Here is a 20,394-nt window from a genome sequence, read left to right on the forward strand (position 1 = left end):
TACATTAGTATACAGTTAACGAAACATATTTTTATCAAAATCAATGCTTTAAAAAACATCTTTAATAAATAAATGTTCTACAAAAGATTGGCATCTGACGTCATTATTCTTTTTAAAATCATGAATTCCCGAAAGCTGGCTCTACACTCACGCGCGAAGTCGCGCCGTGAATTCACGTCGTGAATATACGCCGCGATCCGCGCGTGAACTGTGTCCATCCACACTCGCAAAGCTTCAGTCTTGTTCGCGACTTTAAACCGCAAACCCTTTGTCGCGGGCCAAAAAACCGACAAAAATCGGGGAATGGCGCGAAGCGCGAGTGCGAAGATTGCGAAGGCGTGAACAAGATCCACACTCGCGTTTCGCGGCCTTCGCGGCCGTTCGCGCCGCGAGTGTAGAGCGCGCTTTACAATCGATTTCAAATCATGTTCCTAACAGAGTCACGCGACCTATAAAGATATATTTTACAGCAATAATAATGTCAATACTCCCTTACACTACGCATTCGTAACCAACATGCAGAAGATATTTTTAATAGCGCCGAAAGCACTTATAGAAAATTTGCAAATAAGGCTACATCTTGAAGAAAACTAAGAGTTTGGTAAGCGCTAGAGTTACACTCACCATGTCACACGAATTGTTCTTATTCGTTCAAATAGTTATTAAAGTTTCAATAAATTTGATTAATTTATATTTTTAATTTTTACAGAGATTTTTTTTTTTTTTTTTTTTTTTCTTCAAAATGTATCTTTTATTTTTGCAATATTTAGCGTAAAGATATATATTATACTGTACAAACATTTTCATATTATTATAAGCAATAATTAGTCGCCTGAAATATTCATACAAATTGAAAATATCTCCCGAGTAAAAATAAATGCCGCCGACGGGAAATTGAGACCGCACCTTCTGATGTCCGGTAAGGTGTTCTGGACCACTGAGCTACGTCGGCTATTTCCAATACGCCAAATAATTCAATATGTACTATTACTTCAATCAACAATTACCGCTTATTATATTTGTTCACCTGTAAACAAACGTAAGCATTCCTTATGTTGAATTGGATTGCGATAGTTGCGATAAAATACGTTTAAGGGATTATTCCGATAAATAACTGGCGAGAGTACACACATTGGTTTTGACAAGACGAACGTTTCAATGCGATTCTACGTCTCACGGCACTCCGTGATTATAGTTGACGTGTGTGAATTCAAACTGTACAGTTCAAATTCTGACCATACTTTTCGTCAGCACACGGCCTGTCAAAAGCAAATCGGCGTGACGGAACAGGAGGTATTCATTCAAATAACAGCATAGCAACTTAATCTCATACCCATTGTTTAACATTCTTTTATCCCATCTCCTCGTAACATACCTCAAAATAGTAACGCCATAGTACCACTAGCTCCGGCAGATTATACCGTTCTTAATTGGGTATTCACAAAAAAAAATTGTTACATAAAATGACATAAATCACTAAGCACTAAACACAAAAGGCATAAAAATATCTTTGCATGACAAAAACTCAGATAATGATTATATTAAAATATATTTTTTCTTTTTTATTAAGTAATTGTTTATATCATCTCCTTCAGTAAGGTTTATAAGCTTTTGCAAGTTATCCCTAATAATAAAAATGGTCATTCTAGATGTATCGAAAAGTCAATAGATGTCACAAATAAATAAAATCGGTTGAATATATCCAAGATACCACTTAGAACATAATAATATTCAGGTACACCTTTGGTATCACACCAAAAAAGAGAGGAAATAATTAAAGACGATAAAGTTTAATTAAAAAATGGAAGAATTTTATCAATTTACCTACGCCGAGAAAAGACTTTTCATCTAATACTACCTTACACTTTTTCAATAATTGCAAAATAAGTTAGTTTTCTGTAAGTTGGTTTATCAATTAGTCCCTGATAAAAATGACACTCAAAATTCAATAAAACGTTTTCTTGAACTTTATAGCTTAGATCTCCTATTGAATCATTTTCAGGCATTTTTTCGCTAGTGGAAGGCTGATGGTGAATGCTGTCGGGCCTCCGATTCAGTATCCGATCAGTGGTTTCAGGGTGTTGTTAAGCCAGTCCCGCACACTGAAGATCTCTGTAAAGACGGTGAAGGTGTTGGGGCGGCAGGATTTCTTGTCCTCGTTTAGGGGGCCGTTGCTGACCACGCCGCGGAGGAACCAGCGGTTCCGCTTGGTGTACCTCAAGGGGAATACCAACCCTCCACCGCTATAACCATGGCACACGGCGGACCCTGAAACATATTTTTTTTGTGAATTTTAAATTACAAAAATTTTGAATTTAAAATTTTGGAAATTTTAAATATTTGTAAATTTTCAATTTTTGTAAATGATAAATTTTTTAAATTTTGGTTAATTTTAAACTTTTGTAAATTTTAAGTTTTTGTAAATTTTAAATATTTGTAAATTTTAAATATTTGTAATTTAAATAAATGTAAATTTCAAAATTTTGTAAATTTCAAAATTTTTGTAAATTTTAAATTAATGTTAATTGTAAATTTTAAATTTCTTAAATTTTAATTTTTTGTAAATTATAAATTTTTGTAAATTTTAAATTTCTTAAATTTTATTTTTTTTAAATTTTTGTAATTTTAATTTTTGTAAATTTTTACCAAAGTTCGCGTAATAAATTTTTCAAAACGTACGAACCATTGAGATAGCCGGCACAAAACTTGTCAGAAGTAAGAAATCCAGTGTAGTGATATTGGCTTAGCTCCTTGGTACACTCACTTCGCTCTACAACTGGCAAGTTGAGGGTCTGCAGCTCATTGGAAATCTCCTGTTTTTCACTCAATCCCCAGCCTGCTACCTGGAAAATAATTTATTTTTATGAACACATTATTCACACGTAAAGAAATATAGACAAACAAAAAAATAACCTAGAAATAAACAGGCATGAAACCAAAGAAATTTTAGTAATAACATTTTTTGAAATACAAAAACGTGTTAAAAAAGGTTTCCGCAGATTTCAAAAACCGATATGGGCTGTCATGTAGAGAGAACTTCAGATGAGAGGACCTGCAGCTTGCAGGACATGCAGGACATCTACAACACTGTCTGAAATGTTAGCTAAATGGCAACCCAAAAAATTCAATCGGGATAATTATAAACTGGCAAACCTTCCCGACGCTGTGGCGTGCCAGTTGGTATCTGTTGAGTTCCGCGTCATACAGGTCGTAACAGATAGCCTGCACCGCGTTGTTGAAGTCAAAGGGTTTCTTTAAAATCACCAGCGCTACATCGTCCTGGTAGTGCTGCTCGGAGCCCTTGTATTTATTGTGGAGAAGTATCTTGAATACCTAAAAACATTTATTAAAAATTACACGTATTGTAAAAACGATAACATTTCGTAAAAAATTCAGGTGGTCATGATTGTGGAAAAAAACTATGTTCACTTCGAGGCATAGCTAACGTAGTAAGTTTTCACAGGTATATCAACATGAAATGGTTCTGCATGTAGGAAGCATCAGAAGCATTTGTTGGCAGCCTCGGGTGAATATATACATATGCCTATCTCAGCCAGAATGTCATACATGGATAGGATCTGATCATGCAAACAACAATATATCTGGCGAGAATATTGCAAGATTATCAAAAAAACCATTCAATACGGAAGAAGAAATAGCATAAATCATATAAACATTGATAATTAATGTACGTCTAAGATTACAAATGACTAATTTGCATACTGTTACGCTTTTTCTTGCTTAACTCTTGACAGGCCAAGATGCCAAACAAAACGTCCGTAACCATCCGTATTATGGGCCTTTACACTATAGAAATCCCAATTATTCAGACAATTATTAATGGTAACTTATGTATTTGCGCATAGATACGTAAAATACTAAAATTATATGTCAAATATTTAAGCTAATATAAGGAGGATAGTAATTTTGGGTACTACCAACTCCCCCACTTGGCTGCGGGATTGTTAATGTGGCTTCTACGACCCATCTTATATGGAGTCTACCAATCGGAGCAGAATTTATAGTTTCCAACTGCGCCAATATTTCATCCTTTTGTAAAGTAAACTGTTCTGCGAATTATTTATTGTATTTGCCATGCCATTAAATCTTTTATTGAATCATGGTTGCCCAACACTTATGTGTTAAATTTGGGAATATTATGGAGTATGGTTAGTGGGTTTTTTTTTTTATGGTAGCACACCTCAGATTTTTGCACTTGGCTGCTGTTCTTCTCCAGCTGATGGTCCCACGCGTTGTAGAATTTCCCAGCGGCCACTCGAAAATACTTGGCCGGCTTTGGATTTTTTGATTGCTCGTTGTAAAAACAATGCGCGGCTGCCAGACATAAAATCAAACAACACTAATATACTATTTAAAACTGACAATATAAAACAGAATAGAAAAAACATTAAATTAATTGATGACTAAATATAATACCAGCTTTTTTACTTATGGCATATGCCAGTTGCTTACCTAAATTGTTTTATGTATTTATTTACTAACGGACCAAGTCCAATTACCACATTACATATTACACGAAAATAGGGCACAAAAACAATGGAGATAATGTCAAGTCAAAACAAGATCAACGTTTTGATGGAGTTCACGACTTCAGCCATATCAATACAAAATATTACTTGCGTAGTGACTGATAGAAATCATTTAGGCTTATACCAAAAAAAAATAAGGTCCTGACATGAGTTGACAAGTCTGGACATTCTGGACATTGGTGAATGGTATAATTAATTTGTGGAGTACTGATTAAGGAATAGCAAATCATTATTTTTGAGTCTACTGGAAAGGATATTGAAAAGGATGAGTTGCAACAAAGTAGGTAAGTCAATCGTACAGTTAATCATTTTGAAAATGCAGATGAGATCGAAGTCCTTCCTACGTTTTTCAAAAGAAGAAATATTCAATGTTACTTCAACTTCATCGTATTAATAAACGCCCCTTTTTAGCCTTATCCTCCAAACAATTCCTCTTAAGAAGCGATGCTGTACGGATTCGATATAATTAATGTGAACATCATAGAATGGAGACCAAATAATGCAAGCTTATTCTAGATTAAATTAATTATTGAAATCAGAGGTGATTCTATTTATGAAGCCAAATAGCTTAAGATATTTTTTAATCACGTTGTTTATCTAAAGTGACACCAAGGTCTTTAATAAGCTGAACAGTAGATTAGCCAATATCATTTAGTTTATAATAAAAAATAATTGGTTTCTTCGCTCGGTAAAATAACATAATTTTGAAGCAAGCTTAAGTCTTACCCGTGATGACGAGGCGAACGTGTATGATGCTTCCTCCACAGATCTGGTTCATCTTCCTGGTGCGCGAGTCAAACTGGTAGATGCCCACGTGCCAGGGGAACGTGCTTTGAATGACCTCGGGAGCGTTCACCATGTGCTTGATGGCGAATGATTTCTCCATACCGCACACTAAACAACAAATCAACAGGAGCATGTGTTGCCTGAACTCTTTACGCTACGGCTGGGTGAAGTAATGAAAGTTGAAATAGCAACCACAATCAATTCCAAAACAGAATCTTACGAAAGAGTGAAGCAAAAGAGCAAACAAACAACACACGTAGCCTCTCTGAACCTAACCTGTTCAATTTTATCACTATTCTGTTTTATCCAGTTACTCTCTGTATAATCCATATATGGAGGATTCAAACGAGAATATAGCACACGAAGTATGAAGTATCAGATGTTTTTATGAAAGACAAAAGAGAAGAAAAAATTAGTCTAGTTAGAATAGTATTTACCTGGTTTACAAATTGGCTTTTTGATGTCAAACTGTCCTTCCAGGCAAGTCACAATATCAAGGTTAGTCCTAGGCTCGTGTCCAGGTTTACAACTGGAATGGACGCGGGAGCCATGCGGAATGGGTGAACGGCACGATATCCTAGCGTGGGAAGAGGTGTAGCAAACGTGATTCACGGTATAGGACGTTTTCAATACGCACCTTTCTGGAAAAAGATAAGTACAATATAGATAATCTTTTCAAAGAATTCACCATTCACAGCTAATCTGTACAATGCAATTTTGTACCATCTCTTTCAATAACCATGACATTGGACTAACTTTTGAAAATGTTCAAAATTTCAATTTGAGAAGTTGGTATGGGAACCGTCACCCATTGAAGCATATATTGGAAAACTAATACCTCTGCCATAGGTCATCCCAAATGGTTCACCACATTTGGTGAATAAGCAGAGATTTACATTCCTACCCAACCCACAAATGTGTTTCCTTTCCCAGAACTTCCCCTCTCCTTCATTTAATTAAAAAAGACCCATCACACAGCATCCCAAAGATGGTAGGCCCAGGTCTTGGCGGCCGATGCGTCTGCCCAACAGCTGTGTGGCAGGCCGGACCGGGAGAGACCGGTGGAAATAAACCACTTGACGTCTCCAGTAGGAGTCTCTCGACCCATTGCTTTACACTGCGGTGTTAGCGATGGATTTATACATTCGTCATTCCTCGACTCATTGATCCCCAGATTTCTACCCAACCCTCAAACGTTTTTTTTCCTTTTTAGAACTTCCACTCCTTCATTTTATTAAAAAAACTTTCACACAACATCCCCAAAGTTGATAAGCCCGGAGTGGAGTTAATTTTTAATTGATAATATAAAAAAATCAGACAACTCACTAATTCCAACAACTAAAACTCCAAAAAAAACTTCTGAAACTTCTTAAATAAATGTGATGCTTTTCGTGGAAGAAATGGACGGAAATTATTTGGTGGGTCAACGAAAGTGAGATCAGCAAGTGGAAATCCTAAAAAACACTTTTTCAAAAAAACTTCTCACTTATACTGTCACTCACTTCCAAAACAATTTATAGGCAATCGAAAAAAAATGTTCCACAAAAATTACTTACTGTAGCAGAAAGGTGAGTTTGACCAGGTGTTGTTCTCAAAGCAAACAGATACGATGCTCTCAGTTGACAGATCATGGTTCTTGTTGCAGGAGTACGAAAGTGCGGTGAAGGAATCCACCAGCCTTCCCGGAACCAGCTTTCCTTCAAGGTCCGACACTGCGTACTCACCATTCTTTGGAAAACTAGGAAGCTCACATCCAGAACTGAAAAGCGATTTAGCACAGTCAACATTCTAGTATTTTTTTTATAAATATAGTAATTAACTTCATTAACGGAGGACTGAACGCAAAGAAATTTCCAAAGAAGCGAAGCAATCAGTCCACAATGGAGTGCTGACACTACCCTGATTAATGACAGTAAGGTATGGAGTCGCTATGAGCGGGCCTGAAGATTGACTGAGAGGTACTGGAGTACTCACTTTTATTCAATGTTCCCTCTAGAGTGTGCGGGTCGCACATATTAAAAACTGTCCGCACACATGTTTACATCCTCCGTACACATTTCGAAGAAAGGAACGTGTCACCAGATTTGAGCAAGTGTATTCACGGTATTTTATGATAGGTTCGTAGGGTTCGCATCATATGTTACATATTTTGAATCAACGCATACGAAAATATCCCATGTTTGATGGTCATCATGTTATTTTGTGTGTATTTTGATTGCTTATCTTGTACAGAAATATAAACTGAGCTCTCTTTTTACTGTGACTGTTCCATTGTTGTGTGGCGAGAAATAATGCATATTCTATCGAAGCGATACATAATTTCAAGTAAAATTCGTCAGTCTTTATTTGGTTAGCTTTACACCCCTCCCTTATGGGCCGGTAAGGAATCGACATAAACCGGAGAAAAAAATCTATACTATTCAATAGTAGCTACACAAATGCATAATAGTAGCTATAAACCTGCAGTACTCCAATATTAAGGAACATTATCGGGTTAGAAAACAGTTTTTCTTGTAACCTAACAATAACATGATTTATTATTTTATCTACTAAGTAATGTGCCTATTTGCCCACTTGCTTCTAACTTCCTTTTATATTTTGCACAGATAAGTTGATGTGCCGCACATACATTTAAAAAAATAGAGGAAACGTTGCTTTTATCCTTAGAATTTTGGAGTTATTTTCCGACATACTTAAATTTAAATCAACACTAAAAACATTTATTTTAAACAAATGTCACTACACCTTAAATGAATACCTTACATAAATTAAATACCTCTGTTTTTTATTTTTTATTTACATGCATTTGTTAACATGTAATTGTTGGGTTATGTAATATAATGTGTATTAGTTAGGTTAGCTGGAAGAAATAAGATGTAACCTATAAGCTATACCCTTTGTACTCTTTTTGTGCATTAAATATTTTTTTTAAATTTTTGAATTTGAATACATTTTTCGAGGGCCTACTGGGGAAGCTGACTTAGGGGCTCGGTGCCAAGTCTCGCTTGTTGCTGGTCCAATCGCTCCGCACATTCTCGGCAGGACTGAAAGACGACTAGAACTTAGCCGCTTTGGTCAAGTCACAATCTCATCTTAATATTTCTCTTATAATTCTTCTAACTTTTTTTATTAATGTTCATCTTAATAAAAATTTTGCAGCAACACTAATTGGCGGAGATGAGATTTAATCCAGTTATATAACTAACAACATATATACGCACTCGCATGCTCCATACTAACAATGTATGCCTGGACATTGGGGGTCTAGAGGCATTTTTTAAAAAGTAGCTTCCTTTAGAAATAACACTTTGGAACTGGCAGAGGAAGGATGAAAGTAGACTGAAATGAGATCCCTGTGGGTCATGTGTGGTAAAACCATGTATGATCGTGTGAGAAATGTGGAGATCCACAAATAATAAGCTCAATGAGTAAGATTCAGAAAAGGACGCTTAGATGGTTTGGGCACGTAAAGCGAATAAACTAAGAAATCAGTGTAAGAAGAATGTATGACGCTAATATGAATGGTAGATGAAGTAGTTGACGCCCAAGGAAGACATGGCACAATCAAGTGAATCAGATACTTGAGTTGGCCCATTGCCTAATAAGGCAAGGAGTGTGCCAAGACCGAGTTGTTTGGCGGTCCGTCCTCCCTGTCTACCCCATCGGTGAAATGTCATGTTGGTTAGTTAGTTAGTTATAAAAATACATACGTTTGTCGATATAAAGTTGAAGTGATACAGAAAGCGATATACGGCTATACCAAGTTGCCGAAATGATAGTAAAGTATTGATAGTATTGGCAAAGGTCACAAAATGGGTTCTAGTGATGAGATATCCTTTACATAGAATTCCTACTGCGCTTCATAGAAAGATTGCAGTCGGAAAGAGAGAGATAGATAATGTCTTACTTTTCGTTTTCCGCCTCTGGACCTGAAAATAAAAAAATCAATATAAATTAATAACAGAAAATTGTCATTTGTTCATATGAAGCAGATACTTTTGATGTGACAATATAATTGAAAATAAAACAATAAATTAGTAAACACCACTTTGATGTTTTATATTTAATGCCGACCGGGTTTCGTTACAACCGCAGCTTCTTCAGAGTAGTTTAATAATTTACTTTGTAATTTTAAAAAGCGATTCTTTTGAGAGGAAGATCTGGAGGGCAATTTTTTAGCCATACAATAAAACTATGCAAGTTACAAGCATTTGAGATGGGTCGGACAAGTTGAAAGATTGCTTATACAGATTCACAAAATAATTTGACTAAGTGAATAGCAATGAGCTACTAGAGGTAGACTGAAAAAAGATTGGAGAGGCTGCACCCAAGAGATTAGAGTAGCAAAGAAGGTCTGAAGATAAGAAGAAGACACAGAAAAACAAGATGAATAACTTGAAGAGGAACAGATAGAACAAGTGTTTCAACTTACTGATACAGTCCACCATCTTTGACCATTGATGGTCTTCCTGGCAATAGGAGTACTGAAGCGGTGGGTCGGAGTTCCCGATGCATGAGAGTGTCAGCACGGTGTACTGATCCACCAGATCTCCAGGCACGATGGGGTCATGGTAGTTGGACAAGGTGTAGTTGCCGTTGCTTGGAGCCGGGGGCAGCGGACAACCGAAACTGAAAGGAGATAATTTAAGCTTCGGAAAAACATTACTAGCCATAAACATCATATTCCACAAGCGCCTCTGAAGGACAGATCTGACCGGGCATATTTTTATTATTTTTATACTTCTGATTTTATCTGGTAATTTATTTAAAAAACATTTTCCTCTGTGCGTATAACGGTGTTGGGCAAAATACGTGTTAATTTCAGGCTATTCAAATTTATATTTGAGTCTAGTACGATTATTATTCAGTTATGATGGAGTTTGTATCTTTTTCTTTTATAATAATTTGAATAATTGAATTTTTAACAAATAAGTTTTTAATGACTGGTTCTTTTATTATTTCAGTTTTGTAAACCAATTCGCCAACAATCAACTTCAAAATTTGGTGAATTGTTCAAATTCTTTGAAACAACCCATCCAAAGTTGAGGAACTTTGAATTCTTGGAATACTCGTTCAGTGTAATGATTATTATATTGTAAGATGTATTCGATATATTTTTCAGTGGGGAAGTTTGAAGATTTTTTTAGAATAATTGAGTTTTAGAACTGATTATGGCATATTGCAGAGTAAACTGTACTAATGCGTAATATATCGCTTCTAGATTTTTCGTTGATAAGAAATTTATAATTTTCTTTATTGTATTACAGATGTGATCTTTCCATTTTTGGTTTTTGACCTAGAAATGTAAATTTATATGCTGTTCTGAGAATTAAACATGTTGGTGGACAGTGATTAGGGTCGTATTGTGTGATAGAATGATCATGTGAGATTATTTGAAGATTTGAAGGTAAATTGTTAGTAGGTATTCATTTCAAATGGGATAACACATGTTTTATCACTGTTTAATGACAGTAGGTTTTAGTCAAACCATATTTTATAGATTTTTTATATTTTCTGTGGCTTTTAAATAATTTTTTCCATAATGGTTATACACGATTTGTTCGTCATTGGACAGAGATATAATTAAAGTTTTCAGTTTGTCTCAAATATTTATATTTGATTCTACGGAAAACAAAAACCAAAAAAATCAACCCACTCAAATTTTTTTCTCTAATATATCTTTTTTCTATTAAAACTTAAAACAAAAAACAACAAAAAAATGTTTGATTGAGGATTGAACCTTCCTCCCCAGGAACTGAAGTCGACAACTCTACCAACCGAGACAAATCCTGATTGGATAAGACCGACATTCATTGCGTATATTAACTTCTGTAATGTGTTAGAATTTCAGAGAAATAAGTATACCTCCGCGTGAATGTGCGCGATTACCACAAAAAATATGATATTGATAGAATGAATTGTCATCGACAACGAGTGTATGTACCGAATTTCAATTCGATCGGATATCGGGAAGTGAGTTAATTTCCTTTTATCAGCTAACTTAGAATAGTAGTCTATCACAAGAGCGTCCCTGCCTGTGCAGTGTACAGACAGGGGAACTATGTCACCACCCAGTTGGGCGGCGTTGTGAGGTGGAATAAGGTAGGGGCTGTAGGAAGCGATTTGTTAATGCGGGCCTTGAAGAGGCTCGGATTATAGGAGGGAGGTAAAACAGATGCCGGTAGCTCGTTCCACATACGAGCCGACTTACACAAAAACGAGTCGTAAAAACGGCCCGTTCTCATTAATCTAACGTCAACCGTGAACGGGTGTTCAGCTCGTGTCCGTCGAGTTTCGCGGACACGAGCTGTGAACTTTAATTTATTTAAAACATCAGCTAACACAGAATAACAGTTAATCTATTTATTATATCAGCTTACTTAGAATAGGAGTCTATCTAGTTAATCTATTTATAACATCAGGTAACGTAGAATAATAACAGAAATAATTATAATTATAACATAAATGTAGCCTGAAACCACAGTATAATTGTCACAATAAAACAAACATAATAAATCAGGGCTATCAACTGATCATTTATAATCTATATAAATAATAATGTAAATGTTCGTTTGTTCAAAATCTTAAAGCTCTGAAAGTTCTTACCGATTGCTTTGAAATTTTGGAACAACATTGCATTCGAATACGAGTGTGTTTTTATATACCTTCTGCTGGATCCCCCGCAATGCTTTTCTATTGGTAATGTCTTTCTTTCCACCATTCACTACTGTATACCACAATGTGACTGTTAAAAAACTACATTACATCGATATTAATTCGACTCGGTATCTCATTACGGTGCTGAGATAATGCGTTTAGTATAACTCGGGGGTCCCCGACTTTTGCTTCCATCTAAACATCTCTAAACACTCCTGGTACTAACAACAAAAAACTTTGAAATTTTCAGCGATATCGGTTGACTACTTTTCGAATTTTGCGATAACAACCAAACGCCGATAGAAACCAGTTAGAATATAACCATTTGGATGCATTTTATAATATAAGACGTTATCCTGCCACAGACCGTCTTCTATGCAGGGAAGTTAAATTTTGTGGTTATTTGTATTTTTGTATGAGAAATCTGAAAAAAATATCTTTCTTTCCAATTTTTTTTTGGGTTATTAGATGTCAAGAGTCAGAATAATACAAGAGTATGTATGAGACAATGTATGAATGTGAATGAGGCAAGAAGTGTGTAGTGTGACCGAGTTGTTTGGCGGTCTGTCCTCTCTGCCTACCCCTGCCGGGAAACGGCGTGATGGTTAGTTAGTTTGTTTTCTAAATCGGTTGGGTAGTTTAAGAGATTACCGTGTACAAACACAGTGATACGTGATTTTTATATATTAATATATTACATAGATGTTTTTCTATCTGCACAGACAGTCTGATCTACAGCAATGCGTGGCGGGGTACAGCTATTTTGTATTAAAATATAAGATCAAAAAAATTTATGTCACTTAACTTCAACGATTTCAATATAAGATATTAAAAAAGGTGTTACCTGATTCTTTTAGATGGTAGAGTATCTGTAAAAAGCAGAATAATGTTAAATTACTGTACATCCATTTTTTAATAGGTTAAGAGTGCCCATTTGGTAGTTCTCTATTATTGTAATAGGTTAAGAGTGCCCTTTCGGTAGTTCTCTATTATTGTAATAGGTTAAGAGTGCTCTTTCGGTAGTTCTCTATTATTGTTATAGGTTAAGAGTGCTCTTTCGGTAGTTCTCTATTATTATCAGCATTAGAATTACCCTAAACTACCCACTCAATTACAGGAACGGGGAAAAACAACACAAATTAAGAAGCTAAGTTACAGTCGAACCATTTGCTTTATAGAATTTGAACGATTCTTCACATTTCAAAGTTAATTTTCAAGGTCGTTGAAAGTTCTAGTCAAGTTTTGTTAGTATTTCGGTTTTTGTGAAACAATTGACCCATGGTAAAAAAATAAAAGATCTTGTCAATAATGATGAGTGTTCAAATTATGTATAACAACTGGCCCTGATAAAAGAACAGAATTTATATGAAGATGTTATTCTTAAGCAATATTCATACAAGCATGTGACATTTTGCTTCAGAACATTATTATTTACATTGGCTCCACACAGAAGGCTCTGAGGAAAATATATTCTTTCAGGACCTATGTCTTCTTTGGGGATACAGTGACAAACTGTCAAACTTCATCCCTCAAACTGCGGTGCTAGCGATAGGTCGATAGGAGATATAGGTCCTGCTGGAGGGGTAAAAATATCTCCCTCAACTGAAAAATATCTACCTCAATTGAATAAAATGTCCATTAAAAAATGACCATAAAGGTATCTATACTTGGACGATCCCACATAGACTCATGTTGTAGTATTCTCTGTCTTTGTAATATAGGCCGCTTAAAATACTCCAAGTATTCCAGAATTTATCAAAATAGAAAAGCTTAAGAATTGAAATATATTGTTTGTTAAACAAAGACTGGCCGACAAAGTTTTTAAAAATTTACTACCAAATTACTTTAGAGACAAACTAAATTACAATAAAGACACACACACACACACACACACACACACACACCCTCACACACACACACACACACACCACAAGCCAGAAAGAAAACATTATACAACAAAGATTAAACAAATAAAAAATACAATTTGTTGTGATTTTGGAGTATTGTGCCGTGTTGCAGCACCTCCTTCTTTAGTTTCAGGTTAGGTTAGGTTAGGTTAGGTTAGGTTAAACCAACAGTTGCAGGGCAGATGTTTAAAGGCAGAAATTTTGGCTAAAGAATGAGGTACTACAACACGGCGTAAGGGCCTGTTCAGACACGGCGATAACCGCGCGATTGATAAAATCGCGCAGTTTGAACCGCAAAAATGTTGACTGCTCAAACATCGGCGGTTAGTTAGCGATTAGCGATCAGTTTCAAGATGGAAGTCGAAGAGGAACTAGCGTGTCTGAGGCTGCTCCAGAAAAAAATAAAGAAAAGAAGGAAAAGGCAGTATTGGGTGCATCCAATATTAAGGGATCGACTGACACATGGCCAATTCGTAACGCTATATCCCAATTTAAGAATGTTTGAGAGGAAATTTTTTGACTATTTAAGAATGTCAATAAAATCTTTTGATGAACTAATTAAACTAATCAGGGAAGATATTTCGAGCTCTGAAACACATATGAGGGCAAGCGTGTCACCAGAAGAAATAAAAGTCATAGTAATAAAACCGCGTGGGCGCCGCACGATTCTATTTTCTAGCGGTTGAGTGGCGGTAATCGCAAGGTTGGACTGACCGCGCGATTATGTCTGAATGATTATTATACCTGATATAAATACCCGCGTAAATAAGACCCACGCGGTTCCCGCGCGATTCTCAATCCGCGCGGTTTCCGCCGTGTCTGAACTAGCACTAAGTGCTATATTTAGTTACTATGGAGATCTTTCTCAGCGTTCAGTAGCGTTGCGGGCACCGCGCAATATAATAAATATCTTACCTCAAAGTTACTACGAGTTTTTCTTCTGGTGACACGCTTGCCCTCATATGTGTTTCAGAGCTCGAAATATCTTCCCTGATTAGTTTAATTAGTTCATCAAAAGATTTTATTGACATTCTTAAATAGTCAAAAAATTTCCTCTCAAACATTCTTAAATTGGGATATAGCTTTACGAATTGGCCATGTGTCAGTCGATCCCTTAATATTGGATGCACCCAATACTGCCTTTTCCTTCTTTTCTTTATTTTTTTTCTGGAGCAGCCACAGACACGCTAGTTTCTCTTCGACTTCCATCTTGAAACTGATCGCTAATCGCGAACTAACCGCCGATGTTTGAACAGTCAACATTTTTGCGGTTCAAACCGCGCGATTTTATCAATCGCGCGGTTATCGCCGTGTCTGAACAGGCCCTAATACCCCACAAATAAATCACCGTAATTCTTTTGAAATTCTCAAATCATACAAAAAAAAGAATAATTGTGTACTGTGTGGGCATCCAAATGTATAGCTTAGTTTTTTATATTTGCTTACTTATAAGGACTATAAATAAGCAAACTTTGTTAATTAAACTGTAAAAATGTTCCTATATTTATATTAGACTACATGAAGTGAACCTATTTTAAGTTTAAAATATTTAAAACAATATTGCAAATGCGGCTGTTCCCTTTTGGTCGATTTCAACTACATATAAGACACATCAATCTTTTGACAAATTAATAAAATATAAATTTCAGACTGACCTGTTATAATTTTCGTGCATTCAAAGATTGGAGGACTCCATTTCCCAATGTGGCAAGTATGGTTTTTCGTTATGGTATCTGTTGGACGATGATATCCACGTTTGCAAGTTGAAATTAAATTTGAACCATGTGGCATGCTGGAGTGGCACTGGTTCATTGCTTTACGACTGTCTAATGGCTGGCGAGTGCAATCGGTTGTAAAAGTATCGTCAAATGGAACCAAGCATGGTACTGGAATAAAAAAACATATCTCAAGTATATCATCCATAAAAAGCACAAACATGGTAATTATCGACAAGTAACTGATCAGATATACCTTCATTCGACTCTTCATCGAGTATAATGTTTTAAATAACGTCAGCTCCATTTCTTGTACAAATACAACAACAAAAACATTCTTACAGCACAATCATATCACCAGAATCACCAGATATATAAACAATACATCCAGCATATAAAACTCAATACGTAATTCTTTCCATGTTGTAGTTTGTCCTGTTTCTTTCTGTCTCCTTTTCTATCCCCTAATCGAGCATAATCTATTTTACGAATATATAGTTGGGTTTCATTACTAATGTTTAAATCTCATTTCATGTAGCAGTCAATAGTTAAACCCAAATATACATAACTTTTGACAAAATCAGTGGTTCCACATGAGCAGGGCTATGCATTTTTTAATGTATGCAGTCAAATGTGTGTGTGTATAGCGAAGGCATTACATTAAATCTGGCGCGTGGAGATCTTATGTGCATAATTTGAGTGTTTTGGCATTCATAATTTCATCTGCATACACAAAATGTGTAATGAACAGTTCAATTTAAAATTAAAACAAATAATGTAAATACAAGGTACCCTACAATCCAGATTTGGTATCTGAAAACTACTATTAAAGCAACGTTTTAATCAAATCATCATCAAACATATTGATTTTGGCTGTGGGTGTGCCTATGATTGTAACTCGGATTTGTTTTGAATTTAAATGTTATTTACAAAATTTGAACTGATTTATCAGCCAGCATATAAAAAATAAAAGTAATGCTATTTTTAAGGTCATATAAAAACTAAAATCCGTTATTCTTTTCGTGTTGTGTTTTGTTTTGTTTCTTTTTCTCTCCTTTTCTATCCGCTGTATTTGTAATCGAGCATAATCTATTTTTACCATTGTACTGGTTGGTAAGTACCTTTTTGTAAATTTCTTCCTTGGCTTTGTGCTGATGTATATATCCATGTCTGTTTTTTCTTGTTTGTTAACCTCGACTTGACTAAACCTCGCTTTTTCTATTTTTGTACTGTTTTGTATATGAAACATATAATTTTTATATCAAAATACCAAGGTTAAATTATTCCTACTAACTCCCACCAATGTATTGTAAGCTCCCGTCCTACAATGAGTTTTGTAACTCATCGGGATCGAGTACACCACAGTATACTTAAACTACTTATTAGATCAGCACAACGACAATTCATCTACTTAGTTCCTAAAATCTTTAACCTTCTCCCTGACAACTTAAAAACCGAATCCCAAATCCATACTTTCAAAACACAAATAAGGATCCTTGCATCTCGTAAGGATAAGGAAGATAAGGATACATTAATCATAACCACCTAATCTCCCTTCATATATATCTCACGTTCCTTATCCAATTTTCTTAATTAAATTATCATATAACATATTTATAACTAAATCTGAATTGCGTAATTTAATAACATTATGCAAATTAATATTAATTAAAAAGCAAATTATTAATAACATTTTTTAAATAGATTTCACATTTGAAAATAATCTTTACCGACCCATTAAAACAGCCGCCATCCTAAACCGGGAACAGAACGTACAAACAAATTTACAGACGAAATTCAAAACGTTCGAGTTAAAGCGGGAATTAATTTACACACAAGTATTATTCTGTACTCACCGTATTTTTGTTGGCATTCTGGTAATGACGTCCAAGTACCATTATTTTGGCAGAGCATCCTAGTGTTAGAGGCATTTATGTAATCCTTAGAGCAAATATACGAAACAATGGAGCCTTCTCGGAGGCTTTTTCCTCTTTTCGAATTGACGTGGCCATTCTTTGGACTTACTGGCACCAAACAATAAGGTCTAGAAAAACCGAAAGCATTCAAAATTCCACATCTGTAAATATTTTTTAAATGAAAACAATTCTAGGCAAGTTGAAAATCAAAATAAAAAATCTTACTACATTATTAAAAACCATATTACCTTACTGGGCTCTCAGGTAATGAAGGCGTTAAAATTGTCGTCTCTGTAATAAAGTAAAGTATAAATTACACCTTCGACATTGTCATGTTTTTTTACTACAAAACGCACGATGCAAGCTACTCAAGGTTCATTGTTGATGAAAAGAGAAAATGAAAGTGGTCTTCAGATTGATCCTTGGAGTACACAAAAAAGAAAAGCTCTCCGGATTGAAAGATTACGTATAAAAAGTCTCAGTTCTGGTGCAACAGTTCATTTGTATCGTTGCACCAAAAGTTTAAACTCCCAATACATGATAGCTATTGATTGAAACACATATAAACGTTCAAGCAAACCTTTTTTATTTTCGTCTTTAATGCATTCATTTATAGGATAACTCCAACTTCCATTGTTGCAGACATGGATCTTCAATGAGCTGTCAGTTATTCCGACATGATATCCTTTTTCGCAGGTTGAAATTAAATATGAACCATGTGGCATGCTGTCCTTGCATTGATTAATCGCTTTAAGTCTTTTCAGCGGCTGGTAAGTGCAATCGGTTGTAAAAGTATTACCAATTGAAACACGGCATGAATCTGGAAAAAATTGAAAATATCTATTCGATAAATGCGTACATATATACAATAGTTGAAGGAAGAATTACCAGTCTGAAGATGGCTGTGACAGACTGAAACTAGTAACTTAAAGTCAGACACACTCGTGACTTGTACTATTGTTATTTAATAGCTACCCCAAAATCAGCTGGATCAGTGTGGTTATCGTGGTAAAACTTCAAAATTGGGGTGGGTTCAAGTATCGAAATTTAGACCTTTTATTTATAAAGTTTGTTTTAAATTATGTTTTAAGCTTACCGAGTATTTCTCTGCAATTTGGTAACGATGTCCAGTTTCCATTCTTCTGGCAGACCATCATAGTGTCGGATACATTCTTGTAATCCTTATAGCAAACATACCAAACTACCGAGGATACTGGGACTCTTCCTTCTTGTCTTGCAAGGATGTAGCCATTTTGTGGTTTCGATGGTATTAAACAACCAGTGCTGGAAAACAACAAATTACATATTAACACCATACTCCTCTCTTCAAAGAATCTGACCTAATAGATAATATTCACCTCCAAAGAACGGTTATGCAAACACGCTCAGACAGGACAGACCCGGATACGACAGTTGTATGCCCACTCTAACTGGAAATAGTGCAACGAGTACTGTCGGTCAGCCGACGACGTAGCGCTGACGAGCTGGACCGAAGGTCCTCGTATGCCACGCAAAGCGAATCGCGTGGCTCTTCAGCTCTTCACTCAATCCACTACATATACGTATTACCGCAAGCGACCGATGATGTACGATTGGCACTGTTCCCAACATAAGCTTGGATTTGTAGTGGTTCCAGTAGGCTTGATAAGTTCATCATCGCGCACAGATTAATTCATTTACTAATGTTTTCAGCAGATTTATTATTTTGTGACTTGCGCCAAAAGATAATTTCTGAACTGTCTATGAGTGAGGATGAAATGGCGATAGTCAATGCAGAATCATTAAGCAGTTAAGCAGTTGATTGCAGGAATGTTAGGTTCTGGAGCATATAAAAGTGCACGGGATCTCCCATGAGTATACTTGTTAGGCACATATAAGTTAAGGCGATGCACTACGTCGGGTAATATTTTAAATTGAGCCGCTATCAATAACAACCCTTACGTAGATGGCGATAAGGTTTAAATTCCCGCTTAACACCATCCGCCTGTTTTGATTTATGCAAGAAAAAAACATGGCCAAAAAGTGCCTTTTAGTTTATTTTGAGGATTTTCAGGCATAAATATTTAATTTGTTTTCGATCATTTTATAAATAACTTAATTTGCCACATTATACAATAAAATCATAACCGAAAATGGGTTCGTAAGTACGAGATTTTGAACTTTAAAGAAGTTTTCATAGACCTTATTCATTATTTTTTTCTGGGCTTATAAAAAGACTTGTCTAAAAAATACTCGATTATTTCAAAGGCCAAGATGTATTCTACTCGCGGTATTTAATTAAAGCATCTGAAACATTTCTAGGCGACCAAATTTTCAAACCAAGAACACATGATTTTGCATTACTACGTATGGCATCGCCTTAACCCTTTCAACATAGGTGGATTAAGTATAGTTCCAGTGATTAGCTTAAAAATATACAACCTAACAAAATTTTTCGTCGAGCTTCTAAGTTGTTGAAATCGAGCATTCGGATCATATTCTATAATACAAAGGGAACAAACAAGTCTCTTTTGTACCTTTTCTATGTATTTGATTTTATTAAGAGGGGACTCAAATAATGGAGCTTTATTCCTGCGTACTGCGAACAAGGACTTCATGTGCGACGTTTCATACATATAGTTTTCAAAAGATAATTGAAATATTTTTTTACCTTATATTGGAATTTGGCCAAAATGTTTTATCTGAAATAAAACAAAACTATTATTTATAGTATATGTTTAATAAAAAATAAGGAATCCTCAACATACCGACATAAGTTCAAATGGACAATCTTTAATCTATTTGGCGCCGAAACCACTCGGAAAGCCTAACATCTGTAAACGCAGACGCCCACAAATCATTTCACAGCCGAGCTGTTGAGAAC

At 35.5% G+C, this 20,394-nt stretch overlaps 2 protein-coding genes across 2 annotated transcripts in view; both read right to left on the minus strand.

The window, feature by feature from the left end:
* Nucleotides 1-1,592: 1,592 nt before the first annotated feature.
* LOC149410080 (CLIP domain-containing serine protease B4-like) lies at nt 1,593-12,057 on the minus strand. The gene is made up of 10 exons (XM_089648938.1): nt 12,002-12,057; nt 9,769-9,965; nt 9,244-9,265; nt 6,893-7,095; nt 5,774-5,977; nt 5,277-5,444; nt 4,202-4,335; nt 3,154-3,333; nt 2,684-2,843; nt 1,593-2,268 (listed from the first exon to the last, which is right to left on the minus strand). The coding sequence occupies exons 1-10, from the start codon at nt 12,055-12,057 to the stop codon at nt 2,054-2,056; spliced, it is 1,539 nt and encodes a 512-aa protein (XP_089505064.1). The 3' UTR covers nt 1,593-2,053.
* A 688-nt stretch (nt 12,058-12,745) lies between these two features.
* The window catches only part of LOC149410081 (complement factor H-like), a 36,749-nt gene continuing 29,100 nt past the window's right edge, over nt 12,746-20,394 (minus strand). The window contains exons 11-17 of the mRNA XM_089648680.1: nt 20,182-20,212; nt 18,628-18,815; nt 18,112-18,351; nt 17,780-17,822; nt 17,472-17,659; nt 15,556-15,786; nt 12,746-12,862 (exon numbers count right to left, since the gene is read on the minus strand). Coding sequence (XP_089504806.1) covers nt 12,834-12,862; nt 15,556-15,786; nt 17,472-17,659; nt 17,780-17,822; nt 18,112-18,351; nt 18,628-18,815; nt 20,182-20,212 — 950 coding nt within the window. The 3' untranslated portion in view covers nt 12,746-12,833. The remainder of the gene's footprint in view (nt 12,863-15,555; nt 15,787-17,471; nt 17,660-17,779; nt 17,823-18,111; nt 18,352-18,627; nt 18,816-20,181; nt 20,213-20,394) is intronic.

Source organism: Hesperophylax consimilis, chromosome 28 (assembly GCF_061612785.1).
Source record: "Hesperophylax consimilis isolate HC1 chromosome 28, BYU_Hcon_1.0, whole genome shotgun sequence".
NCBI classification, from domain to species: Eukaryota; Metazoa; Arthropoda; class Insecta; order Trichoptera; family Limnephilidae; genus Hesperophylax; species Hesperophylax consimilis.

Excerpts from the sequence above, each read along its gene's own strand:
- LOC149410080 (XM_089648938.1), bottom strand. The coding sequence starts at position 12,057 with ATGGTGGAAAGAAAGACATTACCAATAGAAAAGCATTGCGGGGGATCC. Across the intron at positions 5,445-5,773 it reads AAAGCCAATTTGTAAACCAG|TGTGCGGTATGGAGAAATCA; the intron begins GTAAATACTATT and ends TTTGTTGTTTAG. Across the intron at positions 4,336-5,276 it reads CGTTCGCCTCGTCATCACGG|CCGCGCATTGTTTTTACAAC; the intron begins GTAAGACTTAAG and ends TATGTCTGGCAG.